The 27,115-nt window shown below is 45.0% G+C and overlaps 2 protein-coding genes across 10 annotated transcripts in view; one reads left to right on the forward strand and one right to left on the reverse strand.

Moving 5' to 3' along the window:
• The window catches only part of FAM186B (family with sequence similarity 186 member B), a gene marked incomplete at its 5' end in the record, with an annotated part of 26,548 nt that extends 6,801 nt beyond the window's left edge, over positions 1-19,747 (reverse strand). Inside the window, 4 exons of the mRNA XM_040233962.1 lie at positions 264-456; positions 902-2,564; positions 2,903-3,085; positions 19,663-19,747. Of these exons, the coding sequence (XP_040089896.1) occupies positions 264-456; positions 902-2,564; positions 2,903-3,085; positions 19,663-19,747 (2,124 nt within the window). The remainder of the gene's footprint in view (positions 1-263; positions 457-901; positions 2,565-2,902; positions 3,086-19,662) is intronic.
• Positions 19,748-20,826: 1,079 nt separating this feature from the next.
• Positions 20,827-27,115, forward strand: part of PRPF40B (pre-mRNA processing factor 40 homolog B) — a 20,142-nt gene continuing 13,853 nt past the window's right edge. For all 9 annotated transcript variants that reach the window (XM_040234036.1, XM_040234034.1, XM_040234041.1 and 6 more), the window contains exon 1: positions 20,827-20,876. In XM_040234036.1, coding sequence (XP_040089970.1) covers positions 20,874-20,876 — 3 coding nt within the window. In that variant the 5' untranslated portion in view covers positions 20,827-20,873. The remainder of the gene's footprint in view (positions 20,877-27,115) is intronic.

Genomic DNA, 27,115 nt, shown 5'->3' on the forward strand with positions numbered 1-27,115 from the left:
AGAGTCAGACACAACTGAGCGACTTTCCCTTTCTTCCCTCTCTTGCTTTCCCCCCATATATGGAGATTGGAAAACTTGCCTTTGTTCTACTCAGGCTGCTGCCTGCCTTCCCCTCTTCCTGGTTCAGAGGTTTTAATTTGCTCTCTGATTTCCCATCTGCTCTCCTGCCCCCAGGCACACCCCCACAGCCCCATGACTCCATCCTGGCCCTGTTCCTGCTGGCCGTGCTGACCCCTGGGAAGGTCGCCAGGTGCGAGGCCCACCTTGGGGAACATAGTCGCCATGCTGCTCAGGCACTCTCGGCGCTTCTCCTCCAGGTCCTTCTGCTTGTCTGTCCACACCTGGAGCTGGAGTTTCTGCAGGTGGTCCACGTTTTCTAGGAAGAGGAAGAGGTTCTGGGCCTTGTAGGAAGCCCCAGCTTCTCGCACAACTTGTATATGGTTGATCACGTCTTGTCTGGGAAGAGAGGGAAGTGATTTAGTGGGTGAAGGGGCCTCCTCCCTGCCCCTAGCTCTCTGTTAACCAAGGATGACTGTGTGTGTGAGAACTGGGGAAAACAAGGAGCAGAGGTGAGGTGGTGTCAGGTAAGGAGCCTTGGGCTGGGCTGGAAACAGGAAGAGGAAGTAAGGCAAATGGAGGAGCGTGGTAGCCGGGTTACGGGCAGGTCAGTAGGACGCCAGGAAGACAGTAGGAAGACTCACAGAGGGAGAGCTCTACCTCCCACACCTCAGGGTTGCCCAAGGCTCTGAGGCTGGGTGTCCGGTGCAAGCCCCTCTCTCAGGGGCATCATGTCGGCCTGAGTGATTCTCCCCACCCCATGCCCCATGCTCCTCCTTTCTCGTTGGGTTTTGGCTCTGCCCACGGGTGTGGGTGGTGCCAATGGTTGCCAGGGAAGACTTACCGGAGGCTCTGGAAGTGTCTGTAGCAGATGTACTTGTGGCAGAGGCACCACAGCTTGAGCGCATTCAGCTCCATGGTGGTGGTGGTGAGCTCCAGCACCTTACTGCGCAGGCAGTGGGGCAGCCCCCGCATGTCCTCCTCAGTCAGGAGCTGCAGGTTCCTCCTCTGGGCCTCCGTGTCCATATGGTATACCTTCTCCTTCAGAGTTACTGGGGCTATACGCACAGGGGGCTGGGTCACCCTTCGCGGGGATGTCCCCATGACAGGAAAGGAGGCCGATTTCTTGGGCTTCATGGGAAGACGGTGGGCCTGTGGTTTCTGGGTAAACTCGGCTGAACTCATGGACCTCTGGTTTCTGGGGGTGGGCTGCTGGGTCTTAGGGGACCTGGGCACGCGTGGCCTCCTGCCTTGGCGAGCAGATTGGGCCCGGCTTGGGGGAGATGCCAAAGACGCGTCCTCCGAGTCCCTCCAGCGACCGATGGGCACAAAGATCATCCTCTCTGCGTCCTCTCCTGGCTGCTCCAGCTCCCTCCACGGGCCCTTGGGCTCCTGGTCCAGTCTCAGCCGCTGCTCCCGTGCCGCCTCCTCTGCCTCCCACTGCCGCAGCTTCTCCTCATGCTCCTGCTCTAGCAGGGCCCACCTTTCCTGCCGCTGCAGCCACATCTCCTCCTCCTGCTGCCACTGCTGCCTCCGCCTCTCCCAGCTGAGCTCCTCTTCCCTGGCCTCTGCCTTGCTCTCCAAGGCCAACTTCCTCGACCTCTCTAGGGACAGCTGCTTCTGAAAATGGGACTTAATTTGGAGTCCTTCCTTCTCCCAGGCCACTTCCTGGAAGAAGTCCTTCTGGTCTTTGGCTCTGTCACCTGGGCTTTCTGCTGACAGTCTTTCCCATTTCTTAGGAAACATGTGATCCATGGAGGATGGCAACACAGGCTGAAGACTTTCAGCGTCCTTGCTCCTATACACATCTGCAATCCTTGAATCCATGGTCATGGTGGAAAGAGGCTGATCTGCTGAAGGCATAGCACCACTGTCCCAGGCCATGGCCATGGGGCTTGGGGAATGTGGTGAAAACTGCTCCTCCTTCTTGGGCTCCTGTTGGATTTCCTCCATGACTGTGTCTTTCTTTGGGAAGGCTTCTTTCTTGGCAGCGTCTGGGAACTCAACCAAGACCCTGACTAAGTCTTCTGCTTGACCTCCAGCAGACTGAATCTTCTTCAGCTGGAACTCTAGGGCATGCTTTATCAGGAGCAGGTCATGGTACTTGCCCCCTAAAATCTCTATCTGCTTTAGCAGGGCATCTCTCTTACTCTCGAGGATCTGGAGGGACTTCTGGAAGTACAGCTTCTGGCTGCCGAGCTCTTTGGTCATCTCTATTTTCAGGTGCCTGTATTTGGCCTCCAGGCTCCTGTTCTCCTTGTGCTGGAGGATCAAGGCTTTATTGAGGTTCTCCACCACAGCAGACATGTACCTGATGGCCCTAACCTCCCCTTGGTTGAACATGGTGGAGTCCAGGAGCTCCTGTAACATGGACTTCACCTCGGAGACCTTTAGGCAGGTAGTGTGCTTGTCCTGCAGCATCTGCTCTGGGCTCAGGGGCTGAGGGCAGGATATTGCTTTTTGTGGGCTCTGTTCCTGCCAGTCCTGCCAGAAGGTATGTTTGGACACTAGGAGAGGTAGAGAGAATAGAGACAATAAGCTCCCATGGATCCAAGGATTATACCAATTCTCCAGATCCTGCTTGGCCACATTCCCATCCAGCCCTCTTAGGGCTTTGGTAATAAGGAGCTGGGGCGTTACATGAGGCCAGGGGAGACACTGTCGGGAGAGGACTCTGCTGGGCTCAGAGCTTACCTGTCAGGGTCTGTCAGCTCCACAGCACCTGTAGGGCCCAGAGGGGTCTGGACCTATTTGATCCAGTTCAACTAAATTCAACACACTCCTGATCCTCCATATTTCCCTGGAGTAGAGTTATTTTTCTAATCATGCTGTTCCCGGTACCTACTTTGTGCCCCTTTCCTCTGTCCTTCAATGAGAGTAGAGCAAAGGGAAATGAGAGACTCGATGCCTCCTTTGGTGGCTATGAGGGAGAGAGGTAACACTTTTTCCATCACCTCGATCCATTCATCCAGGGCTTCCTCTTCCTCCTCACTCTTCCTGTTCTTGATCTCATAGGTCAGGCTGTCACCTGAGAGAGTGGGAGGTTCAGGGTGATAACAATCTGTCCTCTAGGGAGCCCCAAACAGCCCTAGAGCATGGGGGTAACCCTAGTAGGCTTTGAAGTTAAATTAATTTAACCTCTTATTAGCTGTATGATGTTGGGCAAATCACTTATTCCCCTGAGCCTTAGTATCCTTGCCAAAAAAGGGTTGGGTATGGATTAAATGAGATAATACAAGTGAAATGATTAACATGAGACCTGCCATGTGGAAAATATGCATAGATACTAAGTTGTATTGTTGCACTACAAGGCCAAGCATGTGTCTGCCTTGTTATTTTTCTACGCTCATTGCCTAGCCTACTTATTTATTCTATTTGGACAATTAAATGAATTAACTGGAGTCAACAGCTCTGCTTAGTTTCTGGAGGCAGCTGAAGAACCACTGAACTGAGCACTCCTCAGGAGCAGGACAATGTGAGGAGGGTTAGAGCACATGCTTATACCATCTTCCTCCAACATTGCAGCATCCACCACATCTCACACCAGACTGAGGTCTCTGGATCTTAAGAGGGGTAGCACCTGGTTCCAGGGCTGCATGCAGCTGGTCCACCCCCAAATGGCTATACCAGTTGCTTACAGCTGGCATCCATGCTCTTTGGCCTAGTATCCATTCAGTGCTTTGAATATCACCCTTGAGTTCCTCTATGAAATAGCTAGTATGCTCCACCAGAAAAAGTATTAGAACTAATAAATTCAATAAAGTTGCAGGACCTAAAATCAACACATTAAAAATCAGTTGCATTTCTACACACTAACAATTAATTATCTAAAAAAGCAATAAAGAAAACAATCCCATTTAAAAAGCATCAAAACAACAAAATATGTAGGAATAAATTTAACAGGGGTGTGTGAAAGATCTCTACAGTGAAAACCATAAGACATTAATGAAAGAAATTGAAGAAAACACATATAAATGGAAAGATAACCCATGTTCATGGATCAAAAGAATTAATATTGTTAAAATGTCTATACTACCCAAAGTCATCTATATATTCAGTGCAATCTCTATCAAAATCCTGTAGCATTTTTCACAGAACTAGGAGAACAATCTTAAAATTCATATGGAGCCACAAAAGACTCCGAAGAGTCAAAGTACTCCTGAGAAACAAAAACAAAGTTGGAGGCATCACACTACCTGATTTTAAGCTATATTACAAAGGAAATCAGTCTTGAATATTCATTGGAAGGACTGATGCTGAAGCTGAAACTCCAATACTTTGGCCATCTGATTCAAAGAAGTGACTCATTGGAAAAGACCCTGATGCTGGGAAAGATTGAAGGCAGGAGGAGAAGGGGACAGCAGAGGATGAGATGGTTGGATGGTATCACAACTTGATGGAGGTGAGTTTGAGCAAGCTCTGGGAGTTGGTGATGGACAAGGAAGCCTGGTGTGGTGCAGTCAATGGGGTTACAAAGAGTCGGACATGACTGAGCGACTGAACTGAACTGACAAAGCTATAGTAAACAAAACAGTGTGGCACTGACATAAAAACAGACACCCAGACAAATGGGACAGAATCAAGAGCTCAAAAATGAATCCATGCATGTACAGTCAGCTAATATTTGCCAAGGGAACCAAGAACACTCAATGAAGAAAGGATAATCTCTTCAGTAAGTGGTGCTGGTAAGCCTGTACCTTCACATGCAAAAAAATTAAATTGGAGACTCCTGTCTTATGCCACTTACAAAAATTAACTTGAAAGGAATTAAACTTAAATATAAGCCCCCAAACCTTAAAACTCCTAGGAGAAAACTTAGGGGAAAAACTTCCTGATATTCATCTTGGCAATGATTTTTTTTTTGGGGGGGGGGCGGGATATGACATCAAAAGCAAGGCAACAAAAGCAAAAATAAATAAGTGGAACTACATCACACTAAAAAGTTTCTGTACAGCAAAAGAAATGATCAACAGTGAAAAGGCTCAACCTACAGAATGGGAGGAAAAATACAAATCATATATCTAATAAAGGGTTAATATCCAAAATAGCTAAGAAACTCATAAAACTCCGAGAGCAAAATAAAACAAATAATCTGATTAAAAATGGACAAAGGGGGCTTTCCTGGTAGTCCAGTGATTAAAAATCCACCCTGCAAAATGCGGGTTCAATCTCTGGTCAGGGAACTAAGATCCCACATGCCTCAAAACAACTAAGCCTGAGAGCCCCAACTATGGAACCTGCATAACACAGCAAAGATCCCTATGCAATCAAATAAATAAATATTTAAACATTAAAAAATGGACAAAGGATATGAATAGACATTTTTCTAAAGATATACAAATAGCCAATGGGTATATGAAAAGGTGTTCAACATCACTAATCATCAGGGAAATGCAAATCAAAGTCACAGTGAGATATTACATTAGACCTGTGAGGATGGCAATTATGTAAAAGATACGAGATAACAAGTACTGGTGAGGGCATGAAGAAAAGGGGCCCTTGTGCACTGTTTGTGGGAGTGTAACGTGGTATAACCATTTTGGAAAACAGTGTGGAGGTGCCTCAAAAAATTTAAAATCAAATAACCATATAATCCAGCAATCCTACTTCTGGGTATATAACCAAAGGAAACAAAATCACTGTCTCCAAGAGATATCTGCACGCGCATGTTCAGTGAAGCCCATGTTACAAGAGTCAAGGCATGGAAGCAACCTGTGTCAGTCAACGGATGAACGGATAGTGAAAATGTGGTATATATAAAGAAATACAGATAGTCCCCAACTTCTGACTTTTTGACTTTACAATGTGAAAGTGATATGCATTCCGTAGAAATTCTTTGAATTTTTATCTTTTCCCATGCCAGCCATATATGGTATAATACTCCCATGATGCTGGCACTAACAGCAAACTGCAGCTCTAAGTAGCCACACAATCACAGGAGTAAACAACAGATACACTTACAACCATCTGTATGCATACAGTCATCCTGTTTTTCACTTTCAGTATAGTCTTCAATGAATTATGTGAAATATCCAACACTTTATCATAAAATAGGCTTTGTGTTAGGTGATAAGCTAATGGAAGTGTTCTGAATAAGGTAGGCTAGGCTAACCTGTTTGGTAGGTTAAAGTGAAAGTGAAAGTCCTAGTCACTCAATTGTGTCCAACTCTCTGGGAGTCCGTGGACTGTAGCATACCAGACTGCTCTGTCCATGGAATTCTTCAGGCAAGAATACTGAAGTGGGTAGCCATTCCCTTCTCCAGGGGATCTTCCCGACCCAGGGATGGAACCCAGGTCTCCTGCGTTGCAGGCAGATTCTTTACCATCTGTGCCACTAGGGAAGGTTAGGTGTATTAAGTACATTTTTGATTTATGGTATTATAACTTATGATAGGGTTATTGGGATGTACACCCATCATAAGCTAAGGAAGATCTATATTATTAAGTCACAACAGAGAAGGAAATCCTGCCACTTGTGACAATATGGATGGACCTTGAGGGTATTACACTAAGTGAAATAAATCAGACAGGGAAATGGAAATCAAAAAATGCTGAACTGACAGTAAATTGGTGGTTATCAGAGGCTAAGTGAGAAATGGGGAGATGTTGGTTAAAGGTACGAACTTTCAATTATAAGATGAATAAGTTCTGGAGATCTAATATACAGCATGGTGACTACAGTTAACACTGTATTGTATACAGGCACATCTTGTCTTACTGCATTTTGTTTTATTGCTCTTTGCAAATATTGCATTTTTTTAAAAACTGAAGGTTTGTGGAAACCCTGCATGGTCAGATGATGGTTAGCATTTTTTAGCAATAAAGTATTGTCAATTAAGGTATGTACATTGTTTTCTTAGATATAATGCTATTGTACACTTAATAGACTACAGTATAATAAAAACATAACTTTTATATGCACTGGGAAACCAAAAAATTCTTATGATTCACTTTATTGTGATATTTACTTTATTGTGGTGGTCTGGAACTAAACCTGCAATATCCAATATCTGAAATTTGCTGAGAGAGAAGATCTTAAATGTTCTCACCATACACACAAAAAAAGGGTAGCTGTGAGGTGATGTGTTATTGTGATAATCATTTCACTGCATACATATACATATATATATAAAATAATCACATGTACACTTAACATTTATACAATGTCAATTATATCTCAATAAAGGTGGAAAAAAATAGTGTGAGTTTGCATTTAGTTTCTGTCTTGCTAAAAAATAAGATACAGTAAGGCTTCATCACATAGGCATCTAATGTCACAATCTGTTATGTTTTGGACAATAACACATTTGCCTCTCGAGGAAGTAGAGGTGATGTGCTGTCATGAGTGGGTGATATTTTCACTGGCGAGGCACTACAATGCGTCCTTTGCTCCTTCTGCACCCACCACCCTGCCCTTTCCTCCCATCAAAGGCTGGCCTAGGGTGGGGAAAGAAGGAGGTTGAGTGAGCTGGAACCAGAGTCACTAGGGGAAGGAACCCGCCCTTAGGACTGCACCCAGCCTGCAAACTCACCCCAGTCACCTAGCCAGTGAAGAATTTCATACAAGTGCTTCTCTTTAGTCTTAGCATCTTTGGCGAAGGAGGAAATTTTCTCCAGCAAGATGAATCTGTTCTTGCCCTTTTGCTCTGGCTGGGGAGGTTTCGCCTTTTTTTTTAAATCATATCCTAATTCTTCCTGGAAGCGGTTGATGACACAGTTGACATTGTCCAAGATTTCTGAGAGCTGGGAAGAAATATTCTACACGGGAAGCAGCAGATTGTAGTGTTTAGGAATGTAAACTCTGGCACCAGATGCCATGTCCTAGTCATGTGATCTTAGACAAGGTGGTTAACCTCTTGGGGCCTCAGTTTTCTTATTTGTAAAGTGGGGATCATTATAATAACTATGTCACAGAGTTTTAGTACAGATTAAATGAGCCAGTATTTGTAAAGCACTTAGGTCAGCACCTGGCACAGAAAGTAAGTGTTAGCTTTAATTACTCTCATTTCAATTATTAAGACCAGGTCAAGGAGAGAATACTAAAAATCCACAGTGAACATTTCTTCAGAATTTTAGAATTTGCCAGGGACTTCTGGACATCTCTCCTCACAAGGATCCAGAGGCAACAGACTAGAAAAATGAGGCCCCAAGAAACCCAAGGATCAGAAAAGTGAAAGTGAAAGTCACTCAGTTGTGTCTGATTCTTTGTGACCCCATGGACTATACAGTTCATGACATTCTCCAGGCAAGAATACTGGAGTGGGTAGCCTTTCCCTTCACCAGGGGATCTTCCCCACCCAGGGATCGAACCTGGGTCTCCTACATTGCAGGTGGATTCTTTACCAGCTGAGCCACAAGGGAAGCAAGGATCAGAGTTTCCCATTAAAAAATGCACTAAAGGCCCATGTGCAGGATGAGTAGAATCTTTGGCTATTTCCCTGTGAGTTTCTAGGGCTCAGCTTGGGGAGATTCTGATAGGTTGCCAAGAACAGACCTGATATCATGAACTCTGGGCCCCTTCTGCCCTGGTAGGACCCACCACCATGGTCTCAGGGCCATCCTAGGGCTTCCCTTGGGGTGTCCTCTTCTTGGACCCATCGCTGGCCTCGGGGGGCGTGGTTTGATTCCAGCTCACCCTCTAGAGGCCAATCTATAGGAGGTGAATATTTTGCACTAAGCTATCCACAAACCCAGCTTGCTGAGGATCCTGAGGCCCCACAAGGGCCCAGAGCTGGAATCTTGCCCACATCTGGCATCAGTCCCTGACCTCCCCATTAGACCCCAACAGAAAGGTGACATTTTCATCTCTGGGGTTACCTCCTGAGCCCGAGTTAGCTGGGCAGCCTCAATCCTTGAGATGATGGCTTTCACTGATGCAGGGGTCACCAACTGTGGGGGTTTATCTTTCTCCATCTTGGATCACTCTGTTAGTCACAAAGATGTCCTGTGTCTCTGGTGCAGGGGCCTGAACACACACTGTTGGCTGCTTGGGGGTTAAGGATTCCAGGGCAGCTCCTGACCCCTCTTCCTAGCTGCAGCTCCCTGTAACTAACTGCCAGGTGACAGGTTCCAACTGACCTTCTTTCTTCCAATGACATCATCAAGTTGACTGGAAGAATGACTCCCTATCATCTATCTGCTTGATTATCTAGCTTTTTATCCATATCCATCACCTAATATATATTAACTTGGCCTATTGCTTTTTAAAAAATCATTTAATTTTATGCTCCCAAACTAATATTAATGGCTAAAAGTAGGGAAAAAATTAGAAAAAGTTATTTTCCCAAAGAAGTTTTTTTCAAAAAATTACAACCAACCAATAACTAATGGGAATACATTTCAATTTACACCAAGAGTCAGGGCTTAATCAATACTGTCACTGAAAATAATCATCATTACCAGAGGCCTTTTTAAAACAAATGATTAAAATGGACATTGTTTCATGCCCAGGACTAGAACTTTGCCCGGCATATAATAGACACTTAATAAACATTTGTTGAATTAATGAATATGTAAGAAAAATACACATATGTGCAAATTATTCTTCTGTGCTACTGAAACATTTAACAGATAAAGAATTAAACATTATAAGTTCAGTTCTCAGCAGTGCCATAGCCACGTAAAAACATGTCACCTAATACCCACCTGTCTTTTACATACCATCATTCATTCACTATGGGCTTCCCCTATGGCTCAAGCTGATTCAAAGTTAGTTCTTTCATTGTCTCAGTCATGCAATGAACACTTATTGGTAACATTTAATGTTTCAGGCATGGAGCTAGGTGCTAGAAATACAGAAGAGTGAGACCTAGTTCTGCCTTTGAGGTACTCACATCCTGCTTTATGGATTCCTATCTATGCATCTGGCACTGGATTCCTTTAATCCCTTGTGATTTCAGAGCATGTTGTAGTTTACAAATAACTTATTCATCCTTACAAACATGTTTGAGAGCCAGCTGAGGCTCAGAGTTATGAGATTTATCTAAAGTTACAGAGCTGGCAAGTACAGAATCAGGACCTCAATCTGCTTTTCTGATTCCCCGTCTGGGGTCCTTTCCTCTTTTTTCCTTTCTCTCCCTCTCTACTTTTTCTTTCTTTTAAAGATGATCATACTGATAATTAAATCACAAATATATGATCTAAATAAGCTAATTAAAAGACAGATTATAAGATTCAATTAAGAAAAACCCAAGACTCAAACTATGTTCTGTCTACAAGAAACACACTTTAAATAAAAAGACACACATAGGTTAAAAGATGGAAAGAAATAAACTATGCCAGTACTAGTCAAAAGAAAGCTAGAGTGACTACATCAATTTCAGAGTTTATTTTATTTTTTACTTTTTGGCCACATGGCATGGCATGTGGGATCTTCTTTCCCTGACCAGGGATTAAACTAGCACCTGCTACATTGGAAACTTGGACCGCCAGGGAAGTCCCAATTTCAGATTTTAGAGCAAGAAAGATTAGCAAAGTTAAAAAGGGAGCTGTCCTTTTTAAATCCATAAACTCCATGATAGAGGTGTCAACTAATAAAAGTGATGTAATCCTATATATATTTGAACCTAATAACAACTTCAAAATACATGAAGCAAAAAACTTACAGAAGTGAAAGGAGAAATGGATAAATCCACAATTTCTGTTAGAGACTTCAACGCTTCTCTTTCAGGAACTGGAAAAAGTAGAGAGAAAAAAAGCAAGGATATAGAGGTTTTCAAAAATACTGTCAACCAACTTGACTCAATTGACATTTATAGAACACACCACCAAACAACAGCAGGATGCCTTATTTCCAAATGCATATGGAATAATAATCTGGACCATAAAACAAATATCAATAAACTTAAGATTAGAATCATACAAAATCCGTTCTCAGATCACAATGGAATTAAACCATAAGCCAATAATTAAGAGATATCTGGGAAAATTCCCAAATGTTTGCAAATTAAACAATACAATTCTATACAACTCATGAATCAAAGAAGACATGACAAAGATAATTATGAAATATTTTGAACTGAGTGAAAATGAAAACTTGACATATTAAAATTTGTAGGATGCTGCTAAAGCAGTGCTTAGAGTAAGAAACTAGATAAGTAATTACAAAGAAACTGAAGCAGAAGGGAATCGTATGGATAAGAGTAAATAAATAAAACAAACAAAGAGAAAATCAATGCAATCACCCAAATCTGGTTCTTTGAAAAGATTAATAAATTGATAAAGCTCTATCCAGCTTTTACCAGGGGGGAAAAAAGACATAATTTACCAACATCAGGAATAATAAAGGGGACATCACTACAGACTCTATACTGGGAAATAATAAGAGTATGATGGTAAAACTTTATGCCAATAAACTTGATAAATTAGATGAAATAGACAAATTCCTTGAAGGACAGTCAGTTCAGTTCAGTCACTCAGTCGTGTCCAACTCTTTGCGACCCCATGAATCGCAGCATGCCAGGCCTCCCTGTCCATCACCAACTCCCGGAGTTCACTCAGACTCACGTCCATCGAGTCCGTGATGCCATCCAGCCATCTCATCCTCTGTCGTCCTCTTCTCCTCCTGCCCCCAATCCCTCCCAGCATCAGAGTCTTTTCCAATGAGTCAACTCTTCTCATGAGGAAGCCAAAGTACTGGAGCTTCAGCTTTAGCATCATTCCTTCCAAAGAAATCCCAGGGCTGATCTCCTTCAGAATGGATTTGGTTGGATCTCCTTGCAGTCCAAGGGACTCTCAAGAGTCTTCTCCAACACCACAGTTCAAAAGCATCAATTCCTCGGCGCTCAGCCTTCTTCACAGTCCAACTCTCACATTCATACATGACCACAGGAAAAACAGTAGCCTTGACTAGATGGACCTTAGTCGGCAAAGTAATGTCTCTGCTTTTGAATATGCTATCTAGATTGGTCATAACTTTTCTTCCAAGGAGTAAGCGTCTTTTAATTTCATGGCTGCAATCACCATCTGCAGTGATTTTGGAGCCCCCAAAAATAAAGTCTGACACTGTTTCCACTGTTTCCCCATCTATTTCCCATGAAGTGATACAACCTATTAAAGCTCAATAAGAAAGCAAAACCCTGAAAAACCCTATATCTACTAAAGAAATTGTAATTAAAAACCTTTCCCTTAAGGAAGACTCCAGCCCCAGATAACTTCATTGGTAAATTTTGCCAAAGATTTAAGGAAAACATAATACAATTATTCTATATACACTCTTTGAGAAAGTTGAACAGTAACGGAATACTTCTCAAATCATTTTATGCAGTTAGCATTATTTTGCTACAAAAACAAGACAGAATATTATAAAAGCACAGACCTGATATAGACATAAAAGAAAATAAAATAGAAGCCTTTGACAGGAAAAAAATTACTTGCAAAACATGTACTTGGTAAAGGGCTTGTATCCAGAATATATAAAGAACCACTATGACTCAATTACAAAAAGGGAAACAATCCAGTTGTTAAATGGGTAGAAGATGTGAATAGACACATCACTGAAGATATTCAGGGGCTTCCCTGGTGGTCCAGTGGTTAAGAATTCGCCTGCCAGTGCAGAGGATACGGCTTGATTCCTAGTCTAGGAAGATCCCACAGGCCAAGGGGTAACTAAGTCTGTGCCCCACAACTGCTGAGCCTGTGATCCAGAGCCCGGGAACCACAACTACTGAAGTCCATGCAGAGAGAAGCCATCCCCAGTGAGGAGCCCACACCCACATCAGAGTAGTCCCCGCTTGCTGCAATAGAGAAAGGCTGCAGGTAGCACAAGAGCCAGCACAGCCAAAAATAAACAAATAAATCTTAAAAAAAAAAAACAGAAGGTTCTCAAAAGGTAAATAAGCAATAAAAAGATTCTCAACATCATTAGTCATTACTGAAATACACATAAAACCACAACTTGTTAGGCACAATAAAAAGTGTGAGCACACCAAGTGTTGAGGAGGATGTTGGAATGTGAAACCCTCGTTTATTACTGGTGAGGATGTAAAATGGTATGGCCACTTTAGAAAGCTGTTTGGCAGGTTGTTTTTTTTTTAAAAGTTAAATATCTATTCTCTACAATTCAGAAAGCCCATTCCTAAGTATTCACCCAAGAGAAATTAAAACATATCCACACAAAGACCTATACACAAATATTCATAAACAGCTCTATTTGTTATAGCTCAAAACTATAAACAACCTAAATGTCCATCAACTGGTAAGTGGATAAACAATGAAATGTACCACTTCATATTTTTAAAAAGGAACGAACTACTGATACATGCAACAACATGAATAATCTCAAAAGCTTTATACCAAGCGAAAGAAGGTAGACACAAACTACTACAAACTATATAATTCCACTTACATGAAATTCTAGAAATGTAAAACTATTTTGACAGAAAGGAGGTTAGTTGATGCCAGGAGCCAGATGAGGGAGATTCAACTGACTGCAAAATGGAACAAAGAAGGTCTCTGAGGGAAGGAACTGTTTTATGTCATGATTAATTCACTGCACCCTACACTTCAAATTGGTGACTTTTATTAGGGGTAAACTATATGTCAATGAAGCTGATTTTTTTTTTAAAATTATTTATTTATTTGGCTGTATTGGGTCTTATTTGTTGTGTGGGGGCTCTAGTTGCCTAATAACTAGGGATCAAACCCAGGCCCCTTGCATTGGGAGTGCAGAGTCTTAGCCATTGGACCACAAGAGAAGTCCCAAAGGTGACTTTTATATATTTTTTTAAACCTTAAAAATCATTTATTTTTGACTGCACTGGGTCTTTGTTGCCACGCACAGCCTTTTTCTAGTTGCAGTGCGCTGGCTTCTCATTGCAATGGCTTCTCTTGTTGCGGAGCATGGGCTCTGCGGGGTATAGGCTCAGTAGAGGCTTCAGAGATGTCCCCCAAACTGATTTCTAAAAATGTAATGTTCTATAATGTTTAAGGCTGTGGAGGGATTATGGGCAGACAGCACTAAGGACTGGAAGTTAGTCAGGAGGGTATAAGGAAAGAACTCTTTCTCTTTCCTCAGGTGGCAAGTCTTCCCTATTTCATCCCCTTTACCATTGGGGCTGGGACGCTCCCTCCTCCAAGCCTCTCTCTCATGCAGGCCAATAGCAGAACCTTCACCACAGTTCAAGGGTCACACTAGTTGATCACCAGCTCAAAAGAGATGTTTGCAAACCTTTAAAAAAAGCAGCTGGGGGCTTCCCTAGTGGCTCAGTGGTTAAGAATCCACCTGCCAGTGTAGGAGACACCGGTTCGATCCCTGGTCCGGGAAGATCCTACATGCCAAGGAGCAACAAAGCCCGCGTGCCACAACTACCGAGCCTGTGCTCTAGAGCCTGGGAGCTGCACTATTGAAGCCCACATGCCCTAGAGCCCCTACCCTGCAACAAGAGAAGCCACTAAGATGAGAAGCCTGTGTGCTACACTAGAGAGCAGTTCCCATTTGCCACAACTAGAGAAAAGCCTGCACAGCTATGAAGGCTCAGAACAGTCAAAAGAAATAAAAATAAATGCATAAAATTATTTTTAAAAAACCCAGCCGACCCCCTTCGGCAAGCAAAGCCTTTTGTAGAACTTCACTATCTAAAACAGACACAAGCAATGTCTTATTAGAACACATTTGTAAGTTCAACTTCATATCTCTGTTATAAAATCATTCAATGTCAACAAGCCTGTTTTGACAAACCCCAAAATTTGAAATGTAGGACATCTGAATGTTCATATTTTTAAACTACTGTTTTACAAATAGTTAAAAGATATTTAAAATTTCTGGGTAAAAATGGTAGATTGAACACATGTATCTAATTTTGCTCTACTAAAAATACCCTAAAACTATAGCAAAGGGATTTGTTTTTTAGGGCATAAATGCACAAAGACAGGAAAACAGGAGAGGAGACAAGAGTGAAATACTTTAGAAAGCTAGATGAGTGGTTTCTGACAGAACAGAGAAGGATGAATCCTAGGACTGTAGTGTGGCAACCATATGGCAAATGGAATTGGTTGTGCCAGACTGCTGACCACCCAGAGAAGGCAGGCCTAATGATGGGTCTCCAGAGGTTCCCCGCAGTGATGTTCTTAGAGACAAGTCCACTCACGTACCTGAGCCCACAGAGCACAACTGCTTCTGACTGGGATTTTGGTAACCCATCCTTAATGTGAGCAGACAACAAAGGATTATAAGAGCAAAGAATATACATGAAAGAAACCAAAATCACAGAAAAAGAAATTTAGAGAAAACAGCAATTATGTGAAAGAAGAAAATTTAAACAAAAGGATCATTAATAGCGTCAGAGATGTGTGCATATGCTCAGTGGCGTCTGACTCTTTGAGACCCCATGGACTGTCGGCCACTGGGCTCCTCTGTCCATGGGATTTCCCAGGCAAGAACATTGGAGTGGGTTGCCATTTCCTTTTCCATCTGAATTACAGGAGTTACAAAATAGAAATGAGAGAAAATGGCAGGAAGGAAATCACAAATGGGATGAGTCAAGATTATTTCCCAGGGGACTTCCCTAGTGGTCCATGGCTAAGACTCCATGCTCCCAATGCAAGGGGCCTAGGTTCGATCCCTGGTTGGGGAACTAGATTCCACATGCCACATCTAAGAGTTCGCATGCCATGACTAAAGATCCCTTGTGCTGCAACTAAGACCTAGTGCAGTCAAATAAATAAATAAAATTTTAAGAAAGATTATTTCCCAGAAGTCATTGAGTGCCCAGCACTACAGATAGCCTCTCCCAGACATATCACTATCATTTCAGAAAACTGAAGACAAGGAGAGGTTCAGAGGGAGGGGGAAAGTCACTTATGAAGGATAAGGAGTTAAAAGACTTCAGACATCTCAAGAGCAGTGATGGAAGCTAGAAAGTAATAGCACAGTGCCATCATAATTTCAAAGAAATTCAGGCTAAGCCAAACAATAGAGCAAGTGTCAGAATACAATAATGGTAATGTCAAATGTGCAGTTTCCAAATAATTTACCTTCTCCTTTCTGAGGAAGCTTCTAGAAGATGGTCTCCTCAAGAGGGAATAAGTTAAAAAAGAGAAAGATATAGAAAATGGCAAATAAAAGACCTAACAAAGGAGAGAGGCAAAGAAAATGCCTAGAAGGATGAGAAAGGAGACGCTAGGTGAAGCAAGGGAGTGGCAGGATAAACATATTGGAGCAGGTCAGAAGGCTCCAGATGTCATCAAGAAGATGAAATTGATAGGATATCTCCTGTATCTACACATTCTGAGAAGAGATTTAGGCAGCTGCAGGAAGATTCTGAGGCAGATTTTGTGATAAACACATAGAAAACTAAACAAATGAAAAAAAAAAGATAATTACTAATTCCAGGAAACAAAAAGTGCAGGAAAGGAAGAGTAATCAAAGTTTTTCACAAGGCTCAATTATGAATAGCATATGCAGTCACAGCATCATAAGAACTGAAAATTGAAGTAACAAAAATCATCAAATTTAATTTGGCAGATAGGAGATAAGAAGAAGGTATGAGCAGTGGGGAGAGAGGAAGGGGAAAGAGTTAAATTCTCAATCCTGCCCCTATTATTTGTGGGGCCTTCGACAAGATTACAGATGGAGACTCACACACTACATATCTTAATGTTACAAACTAAGGCAACACACTGTTAAAGAAAATACCTTCTAAACTCCTAACTTAACAAATATACTTTCCTAAGGACCTACCTAAAAGGCCAGACTCTAAATTACAATTTTGGGAATCCTGAGTTCTACAGTAGAAAATAGCAGCCCTTAGCCTCAATGGCACCCCACTCCAGTACTCTTACCTGGAAAATCCCATGGATGGAGGAGCTTGGAAGGCTGCAGTCCATGGGGTCGCTGAGGGTCGGACATGACTGAGTGACTTCACTTTCACGCATTGGAGAAGGAAATGGCAACCCACTCCAGTGTTCTTGCCTGGAGAATCCCGGGGACGGGGGAGCCTGGTGGGCTGCCATCTCTGGGGTCGCACAGAGTTGGACACGACTGAAGCGACTTAGCAGCAGTAGCAGTAGCAGCCTCTGAAAATATCTATTTCTGCTTTATTGACTATGCCAAAGCCTTTGACTGTGTGGATCACAGTAAACTGTGGAAAATTCTGAAAGAGATGGGAATACCAGACCACCTGACCTGCACCTTGAGAAACCTATATGCAGGTCAGAAAACAACAGTTAGAACTGGACATGGAACAACAGACTGGTTCCAAATAGGAAAAGGAGGACGTCAAGGCTGTATATTGCCCCCTGCTTACTTAACTTACATGCAGAGTACATCATGAGAAATGCTGGGCTGGAAGAAGCACAAGCTGGAATCAAGATTGCCAGGAGAAATATCAATAACCTCAGATATGCAGATGATACCACCCTTATGGCAGAAAGTGAAGAGGAACTAAAAAGGCTCTTGATGAAAGTGAAAGAGGAGAGCAAAAAAGCTGGCTTAAAGCTCAACATTCAGAAAACAAAGATCATGGCATCTGGTCCCACCACTTCATGGGAAATAGATGGGGAAACAGTGGAAACAGTGTCAGACTTTATTTTGGGGGGGATCCAAAATCATTGCAGATGGTGACTGCAGCCATGAAATTAAAAGACGCTTACTCCTTGGAAGGAAAGTTATGACCAATCTAGATAGCATATTGAAAAGCAGAGACATTACTTTGCCAACAAAGGTCCATCTAGTCAAGGCTATGGTTTTTCCAGTGGTCATGCATGGATGTGAGAGTTAGACTGTGAAGAAATCTGAGTGCCGAAGAATTGATGCTTTTGAGAAGACTCTTGAGAGTCCCTTGGACTGCAAGGAGATCCAACCAGTCCATTCTGAAGGAGATCAGCCCTGGGATTTCTTTGGAGGGAATGATACTGAAGCTGAAAACTCCAGTACTTTGGCCACCTCATGCGAAGAGTTGACTCATTGGAAAAGACTCTGATGCTGGGAGGGATTGGGGGCAGGAGGAGAAGGGGACGACAGAGGATGAGATGGCTGGATGGCATCACAGACTCGATGGACGTGAGTCTGAGTGAACTCCGGGAGTTGGTGATGGACAGGGAGGCCTGGCATGCTGCGATTCATAGGGTCGCAAAGAGTCGGATACGACTGAACAACTGAACTGAACTGAGCCTCTGACTCTTGCCTGACCCCCTTCCTTTCTGCCCTTGCCTTTGTCCTGCAATGAGAGAGCCTCGCATAAGGTCCTGTGGACACCCCAGCTTGTGCTCAATCCTCTTGCTTGAATAGCTGTTCCCTGGCTACCCCTCAGTCCTAGGAGTGCCCACATTATCAGCATGGTCTCTCTGGGAAGGAAAGACCCAAGGAAGAAGCTGGTGCAGGCCCAGGAAGCAAGCTGGGCAGGGAATCCCAGGGTCCCAAGTATTCAGAATATCATCTATTAGAGGGTAAGTGGGCTTTGGGTCTGGAGAAGGATGGCAACTCACTCCAGTATTCTTGCCTGGAGAATCACTTGAACAGAGGAGCCTGCCTGGCAAGCTACAGTCCATAGGGTTGCACAAAGTTGGACACCACTGAAGTGACTTAGTATGCAAGAATGGCTTTGGGTAGGCACATCCCCTTGGATGCCTCACTCTGAGGGGAGAGATTCAGCTGGAGGGGGATCAGAGCTATGAAGATAAATGCCAAAAGGAACAGTTTAAAAGAGCTGAATATGGCTGAGGAGGTAGAGATGATGGAGGAAGGGCTCTGCTGTGTCTATGTATTCTTAAAAATTATCTCATTTAAAAAAACTCTGTAAAAATAAAATAAGATTGATAAAAGTTTATGAAGCCCCTGAACCATTCTGTTATGCCTAGAGGTCTCAATAATAACATTTGAAAGCAACAGGACTAGACCCTCATTTGAGCCCATCTAGTCTATGGGGTCGCACAGAGTCGGACACGACTGAAGCGACTTAGCAGCAGCAGCAGCAGCAGTATTACAATGCAGAGAAGGCAATGGCACCCCACTCCAGTACTCTTGCCTGGAAAATCCCTTGAATGGAGGAGCCTGGAAGGCTGCAGTCCATGGGGTCGCTGAGGGTCGGACACGACCTAGCGACTTCACTTTCACTTTTCACTGTCATGCACTGGAGAAGGAAATGGCAACCCACTCCAGTGTTTTTGCCTAGAGAATCCCAGGAACGAGGGAGCCTGGTGGGCTGCCGTCTATGCGGTCACACAGAGTTGGACACGACTGAAGTGACTTAACAGCAGCAGCAGTATTACAATGAAAACCACAAGGTTTGCGAATTCCCTGGTGGTCCAGTGGTTAGGGTCGTCCCTTCCACTACAGCCGGCAGAGGTTCCAATCCTGGCTCAGGAACTAAGATCCCCACAAGCTGTATGCTGCCAAAAAAAAAACACTCCCAAACCAACTCCCTCCAAATGAAGTTTCTCTCTGCAGTGGCCTTAAGAATGACTCTATCTTCCTTTCCTCCTGTTTGTCACCTTTAGAACTTCTACTTCCTATTGGTTGTTTTCCTATCTCTCACCGGCTAGGCTCTCAGCTTCCGGCAATCGGACGCAGGTGAGTTCTTTGTATCTTCAAGATCTAGCATAGTACCAAGCACAGAGCACAGGCTCAGCTAAGTGTGAATAAAGAAAGAAAAAAGGAAACACCTTTACCTGGGCTTTGGAGGGAAGATGTCCTACCTTTCAGCACCCAAATGCCTGGAGCTCTGTCAGTTACTAGCCCTGAGACGTTGAACAGTCATTAAATAGCTTTAGGTTATAATTCCTTTCGGAGAAGGTAATGGCAACCCACTCCAGTACTCTTGATTGGGAAAATCCCACGTTGGAGGAGCCTGGTGGGCTGCAGTCCATGGGGTCGCTACGAGTCTGACAGGACTTCACTTTCACTTTTCACTTTCATGCACTGGAGAAGGAAATGGCAACCCACTCCAGTATTCTTCCCTGGAGAATCCCAGGGACAGGGAAGCCTGGTGGGCAGCCGTCTATGGAGTGGCACAGTTGGACACGACTGAAGCGACTTAGCAGCAGCAGCAGCAGCATAGTTCCTTTATCCGTGCAACATAATATCTATCTCACATCTTTATTCCTAAAATGAATTGGGCTCCTGACCTCACTATTTCACCACGCTGTGGGAGCCAATCTCAAATGAAGCATTGGAGTCACGTGAGAAGCACGTGTACAACGCACGAGGGCAGGAATTTCCGGAGATCTGTTCACTTTTATTTTTCCCACTATTTGACCAGTGCCTGCACACTCCCCAGCACATTAACCGGAGTTCAAAATAAATAGCTGTTGAATGAGTGAACTAGAGTGCTAAAAATACCTATACATTAAACCAAAAAACGCCTTGCGAAGTGCAAAGATACCCCTATATTCGGAATGAATACTTGGGTTCGGCCTCTGGTCCTCGGAGCAAGCGCAAGAGCCGCTCCGTGCGCTCGGGCAGCCCAGCGCGAAGGCGGAGGAGCGGAGGGCGGAGGTCGGAGGCCTGCGGGGAGGGCGGAAAAGCAGGGGAGTAGCGGGAGCTCGCTCAAGGGTCCAGCTCCGCGTTCAGGCCGCAAGCTGCAGGCCTGTGTCGGCCCTCGTGCAGTCAGAACCCGGAGCAGGCGTGCCCCGCCCCCAGTAGGCGGACCCCGGACCCGGCGGCGCGGGGGCGGGGCCTGGCTGTCCGCGCCGGGGGCGGGGCCGGACCCGGGCTCTCCGGGCCGGTGGAGGATCCGGCTAGTCGGTGGGAGCGACCGGAGCCCCGGCCACCAAGGGGTGCGACCCCCCACTGGCCCCGCCTTCCCGGCTGCGGTCGGCCAATCAGAGCGGCTTTTACTGGCGGGTGGGCCGAGCCGGCCCAGCTGCTCCGAGGCTCTGGCATGGTAACGTCCCCGCGCGGGGGTGGCGGGGCCCGGGGCGGTCCCACAGCGCCCCCGGCGGCCCGGGCTGGGGCCCGGGGGGCAGGGAGGCCGCCAGGGGTACCCGGGACCCCGGGGCAGAGCGAGGGGAACGAGGGGTTAGGGAGAGGAGCCCAGGAGGGGGGAGGGGGGGGGGCTTTGGGGGGGAAGGGGCGGGGGAGGCCTGGTGGGGGGCGGGCGGGGGGGGGGGTGGGGGTGTTGAGGAGAACTGGAGTTGCGGGACTGGGTGAGGAAGGGGAAAGGATGAAGTGAAGGGTGCGTTTGTGGAGAAAGGTCGGGAAAGAACAGAAGGGCGAGAGACGTGGGAACCGTGGGTCTAGGGGAAAGGCGGGGGGCACAGTTTCCCCTCCTGGGATGTTTGGCGTGCGACAGGCCCCTTCCTCAGACTCACTGCTTGCTCCCTTTGGAAGCCCTCGATGCCCCCTAAGACCTCTTGAGACTCCGTCCTTCGTTTCCCCGCATAGTCTCCTGATGTGAGGAGGGGGTATTGTCTCCTGAGGAAAGAGACGTTTCTGGCCCCCACCCAGTGCTGGGTAGTCCAAGAAACAGAGCAGAAGCCCCTTTGTCCCAACCCTGGCTCTGCCGCCAAGACAGTCTGTAACAACTGTGTGACCTTGGGCAAGTCACTCACTACCTTTCTTTGGGCCTAGGATTTCCCATCGATTAAAAAAAAAAAAAAAGGAAGATGCATAAGAAGGATATCCCAGATCTCTTTCTGCTCTTAAAATGGGGAGGTGCTTGAGGAGAGAGTTCAGGAGAATGGGTTCTAGGACGTGGGGAAGCAGAGGAAAGAAGGATGAAGATGGAGGCTAGGCCTTCAGCTGGGGCCGCAGAAAATCCCCAGGGACGTGAGGGGAGGATAGGCACAAAGCAAGGCTGTGGCAGGCTAGCCAGCGCCTCTGGAATCCTGTTGGGAGTGATGGGAGGACTGTAAATAAGACGAAGAGGTTGAGACTGAACCCAAGAAGGATGAAGACCAGAAGTAACATTCTGTTCATCAGGAGAGTGGTGAGGTGATGGCAGGATTAGAAGCAATGGAAAATCCTTTCTAATATTTTGGGGAAGCAGAAAGAATAATAAGGCTGGTCCAGGGGAATGGGGACTAGGATGGCCTCGAAAACAGGGAGGGAGTGGCTGGTGCTGTTTGGGGCAGCTAAAGAAGGGCAGCTGGTGGATGTAGACCACAGGGGAATCAGCTGGTCTCTCAGCCTCCCTAATACTTTCTTTTTGATGATTGCTGCCTCTTTCGGAAAGGTGTGCCTCCCCAGCCTTCATTTTCCAGCATAGATCCCTTTAGGAACTGAGTCAGAGCAGGCCAACCTTGGGATCACCTGACTGTCTGAGGGTTTCAGGATTGTTTGAGAATTGGGGTAAAAAGAAACAGGGGAATGAATTTGAATGTGAGAAATGCCTGTGGTACCATCATCCTTGCTTTGTGGAGTAGTTGAAAGCTTAATCTTCTTCCAGGTCAGACTGCTTGGATTCCAAATTTGCCCCTGCCATTTAATCTTTTGGAATCGTGGTCGAGTTACTTGATCTCTTTGAACCTCAGTTTCTTTATCTGTAAAATAGGGATGATAACCTCTAAGATAGTTGCAAGGATTAAATGACTGTTTGTCATGGTATCTGGCTCATAATAAGCACTCAGTAAATATTAGCAATTAGATGGTGGTGTTTTTTCCCCCTCCTTCCATTCTGTGTCTCTCCAGTCTTCTCCTTTTCTCCTTTTGTTGTTTTTTTCTGAATCTTCAGTTCTGAGATGTCCCCCACGAGTGAATGCTGAGAAGAATTGATTGTAAGGGGGTGGGGAGGAATCCTTCAGCTGGCCCAGGTGAACACATGATGATCAGATGGTTGATTATCTCTTCATTGTGCGTCCCCACCCACAAATGTGTTTTTGTTCCAGGGAAGACACATGATCTGTTTCTCTTTCAGCTCCTTTTCCTATATCGTTTTCTCACACAAATTACTTCTTCAGAGTCTCACCCAGAAGTGTAACAAGACTCAAAAGTTATATAGGCACTGCATCAAGTGAGATAGGGGCAGGGGTGTTTCAGGAAAGAAAGTATACAGGTTGCACAGGGGAGACTCAAGGAAAGGAGAGCTTTGAATGTTTCACAGTAATTTATGTTCATACCATTGCTCTCTCCTCTGTGGAAACTGTCCAAAACAGGCTAGTGTCTGGATCCTGGCCAGGGGTCTCCGTTCTGTTAAAGATGGTCATATAGAGTTAGTTTTTTTAAATTGTTTAGGTTTTCCCATGCTAGTATTTGGTTCTAGTTCACTTTCCCCAGACACACAGACCTCTGCCAAACTGCTTATCTCTCCATCACAGTCAGCTTTTACCCAAAGAGTTTATACAGATGTACCTGGGTACATACACACACATTTGTCTGTTTTAGGATATTCCAGTATGCAAAAATAAAGTTAGGGGTGAGTCTGCATTTTGTCACAACACTTTGTATACAGGGCCCTGCCTTGACATTCAGAAGGGACTTAAAAGGAGAAAACTCAATCCGTAAACGTGGGGAAACCCCCACCTGAGTAGCAAGCCATGCAGTCCCATGTGAAACACCCAGCAGACATCCATAGAGTAGCGTGTTACTCTGTGCAAAGTAGTGCATTATTTATCCTGAGGGGACTGAGGTAGGAGGGTGTATGTGTGGAGGATAATCATAAAGGCCCTGAAGGAGGTGAATATCGGATCATCTTGAACAAAATAAGAGACAAAGCAGAATAAAAGAAAGACATGGAGTAATCTAATACTTTCTGTGCAAACAGGAGGAGGGAAGCCATGAATCAGGGTGAGCCAGAAGAATGTGGGATGGGTCTTGTTCAAAGGCTTTAAATGTCTGATGAGAGATTCTGTAGGGTGGGCAATGGGGAGCCACCACTGGTCTCCTAGCAAGAAAATGTTGCACTTCCTGGTTTAACCATGTGGGTCGCAGAGAATATGCTAGAGTGAAAAAAACAGACCTGCTTCTTGTAAGGATTGTGTTTTTAAGGGAGTAGGCCTGGAGGGCAGATTGAATCCAGCCCTGGGACCCATTATTCCCCCTTTTTTCATCTGAGAAAAAGTGCCTAGGGTAGTTGCCAGAGTCTCCTCCAACTCTGACATTGTGTGTTCCCTAAATAACTGCTGGACCTTTCTGATGGCTTTGTTTTGTGAACTGGCCAAGACCATTCAGTCATTAAGTTAAGAAATAATAGCATGTACTGTGAGCCAGCGGTGGTGGTGAAGAAATTACAATGGTCACAGGGTTCTGGGATGAGCAAAAACAAAGTCCTTGCCCCTTAAAGTTTCTAGCCTAGGCTGGAAACTGGAGGTATCACATATTTCTTTGATTCTAAGACTCACATCTTAACATTTCTGAAGTCAAGATGTATCTTCAGATCAGTGGTGAAAGTTGCTCAGTCATGCCCAACTCTGCGACCCGTGGACTGTAGCCTACCAAGCTCCTGTGTCCATGGGATTCTCTAGGCAAGAATACTGGAGTGGATTGCCATGCCCTTCTCCAGGGGATCTTTCCAACCCAGGGATCGAACCTGGGTCTCCCGCATTACAGGCAGATTTACCATCTGAGCCACCAGGAAAGCCCCAAATCAGTGGAGTATGGTAATTTGGCAGCATTTGTTTTTTATTAGTGCCACATAAAATAATACAATCAGATACGAAGTGATAAAATTTGTATCAGTTGTACAAATAACTAAAATTCCAGTGACTGATTGCTGAAGGGGAAGGTACATGGTGTATGATTGTGTAAAAGAGGGCTCTGACTAGTCCGCTGGGTTGAAGAAAGCCTTTCCTGAAGAAATGATGACGACCAGATCTAAAGGTTATGGAGGCGGGGTGTGTGGGGCTGGAGGGAGCATTGCCCCAGGCAGAGGTGGGTGTCTTAGTTGGGAGGACTGCAAGAAGGAGCTCAACATGGGTGAGGAAGGCAAGGCTTTTGGGGAGCAAACCTGCCACAGCCTCCCAGGCCCTGGACGTGGGTTCTGGGACAGTGGGAAGCCATTAAAGAGTTTTAAGCAGAGGAGTAACATAGCCTGTGGTTAGAGTGGATGTGGGGAGACCAGTCAGGAGGCCACTGAAGTAGGTCAGATTTTTTTTTTTTTAAGTTGTAGGGTTGGAGGAGGAAACAGAAATAGATGAATTCGGGAAATCTTTAGGAGGTAGAATTAACTGGACTCATTGATGTGTTCACAAAGAGGGAGGCATGGTGAGTGGCTCACAAATTTCTGTCTTGGACAACTGTGCGGATAGTGACATAGTTTCTGAGATGCGTGATCGTAGAGCCTGGTAGGACCCAGAGATGGTTATGTAGCCTCTGGGAGGCTGGGACCCTGAGGCAGGTTGGGTGGGAAAGTGTGGTGGAGAGCTGGATTTCATCCTGAGTTGATTTGTTTCTGACTTCTCGTGCAAAAGGAGGTTTCGTGGGGCGGAGCAGGTGTGAATACAGGGCTTAGAGAGGCTGAACCCCAAGGAAAGGTAATTTAAGTTGGAGTAGTTTGACTTACCCCCCTCTCTTAGGACAAGATAAGCAGAGGGAAGGACGGACAGGTGTTGCTGAAGTAGAGAGTAGAAGCATTGTTAAATACTGAGTCTTCCCAACATAGGGATAATTGGGGAAGTCGGGAAATTGGGCGGCAGTGAACCAGCTCCCACCTTTACCTGGAACAACTCCTCACCACCACACTCCCAGCACCTTCCAAGCAAGGAGAAAGGACAGAGCCTTTTAGCTGCATTTCAGTGCCCCAGGTTACTTAAAAACTGTTTTTGAATGGGTGAATATAGCTATATTCAAAGTTACAGAGGGCAGACAGAGTTCTTTCTACCTGTGTCCTCATTCTCATTTCTTGTGTCATCTTTTGTTTCTGATTTTTATGCAGGTAATAAAACTTTGCTGCACTTTGCTTTTTTTCCACTTGTTTATGTATCTTCCAGATTATTATCAAGACAGTGAGCCTCTTCATTCTTTTCATGACTGCATAGTAGTTCATCTTATGTTTGTGTAAAATTTTATAGTTCCTTACTTAGGGATATTTAGGCTGATTACAGTCTTCTGGTTTTATAAATAATGCTGCTCTGAAAATCTTGTACACACATGTAGGGCTATATCTATAGGATGAGTTTTTAGAGCCGTAAGATTATATATAAATAGGATTTGTTCCTTCATTTGTTTATTCATTCACTTTATATTTGTTGAGTACCTATTATGTGCCAGACGCTGTGGCAGGTACCAGGAATTCAGCTTTCAACAACTCAGATATGATCTCTGCCCCCATGGAATATGTGTAATATGTGTAAGGGGAAACACATATTCAATCCAACATAATTACAAAATTGTATACGTGAGGAAACTAAAAAGAGGATCAGAACAAATTGGACATGCTTTAAGTAGAGTCAGGAAGGCTTCTTAGAGCAAGTGATATTTCAGCTGAGAACTAAAAGATGAGATGTGGCTAGCCATTGGGTGTAGGACAGAGAGACCTAGGCTATTCAAAGCCTCCTCCACTGGGATGAATCTAGGAGAGGCACAGGCCGCTATCTGCTGTCTCCATGGGGGCTGGGATGCCGAGCTAAAGAGGAGGGAATGGAAATGGGGGTGTCAAGGAGAGTGAGTGACTAAAGGTGAGGCCAGTTAGGGGAGAGGGCTGGTGGTAGTACTTAGGGAGGACTAATGATTGTGTTTAGAGGGCTTGGGTTGAGTCTCTGTACTGGGTGAATTCAGGAAGGCGAACAGGAAAAGAGGCCACTTCCTCCCTGAATGGGAATGAGAGACCTCTGACTGATTTGAGGGAAGCACAGCCTTGCCCACAGGCGGGAGGGTGGATGAAAAGCCTTGGAAAGAGTTGATCTGTGCCTGTAGTAGAACCTCCTCCATCTTTTCTTGGCTTGGGCAAAATAGAAACTTCCAAACTACAGATGACTTTGATGGGGCTCAGCCAGCTGACTCTGGACTGGCAAAGGAAAGAACAGATCTATCGAGGGCTCAGAGTGGGGATGGGCAGGAAACTGGGCTTTGAGACTCTTCCTCTGAACTTTGTGCTCCTTTTTCATCCTCACCCCTCTGCTTCTCTTCTACAAAAGCCCATCTCTTTGCCCATCCAGGGTTCTATGACTTTTCTCTCCCTCAACAGTCGGTTCCCGATTCTGGTCCCCGGCCCCCAGCAGCGCCTGCCCCCTTCCCACCGGGGCCCCC

This window comes from Oryx dammah, unplaced genomic scaffold (assembly GCF_014754425.2).
Source record: "Oryx dammah isolate SB20612 unplaced genomic scaffold, SCBI_Odam_1.1 HiC_scaffold_29, whole genome shotgun sequence".
NCBI classification, from domain to species: domain Eukaryota; kingdom Metazoa; phylum Chordata; class Mammalia; order Artiodactyla; family Bovidae; genus Oryx; species Oryx dammah.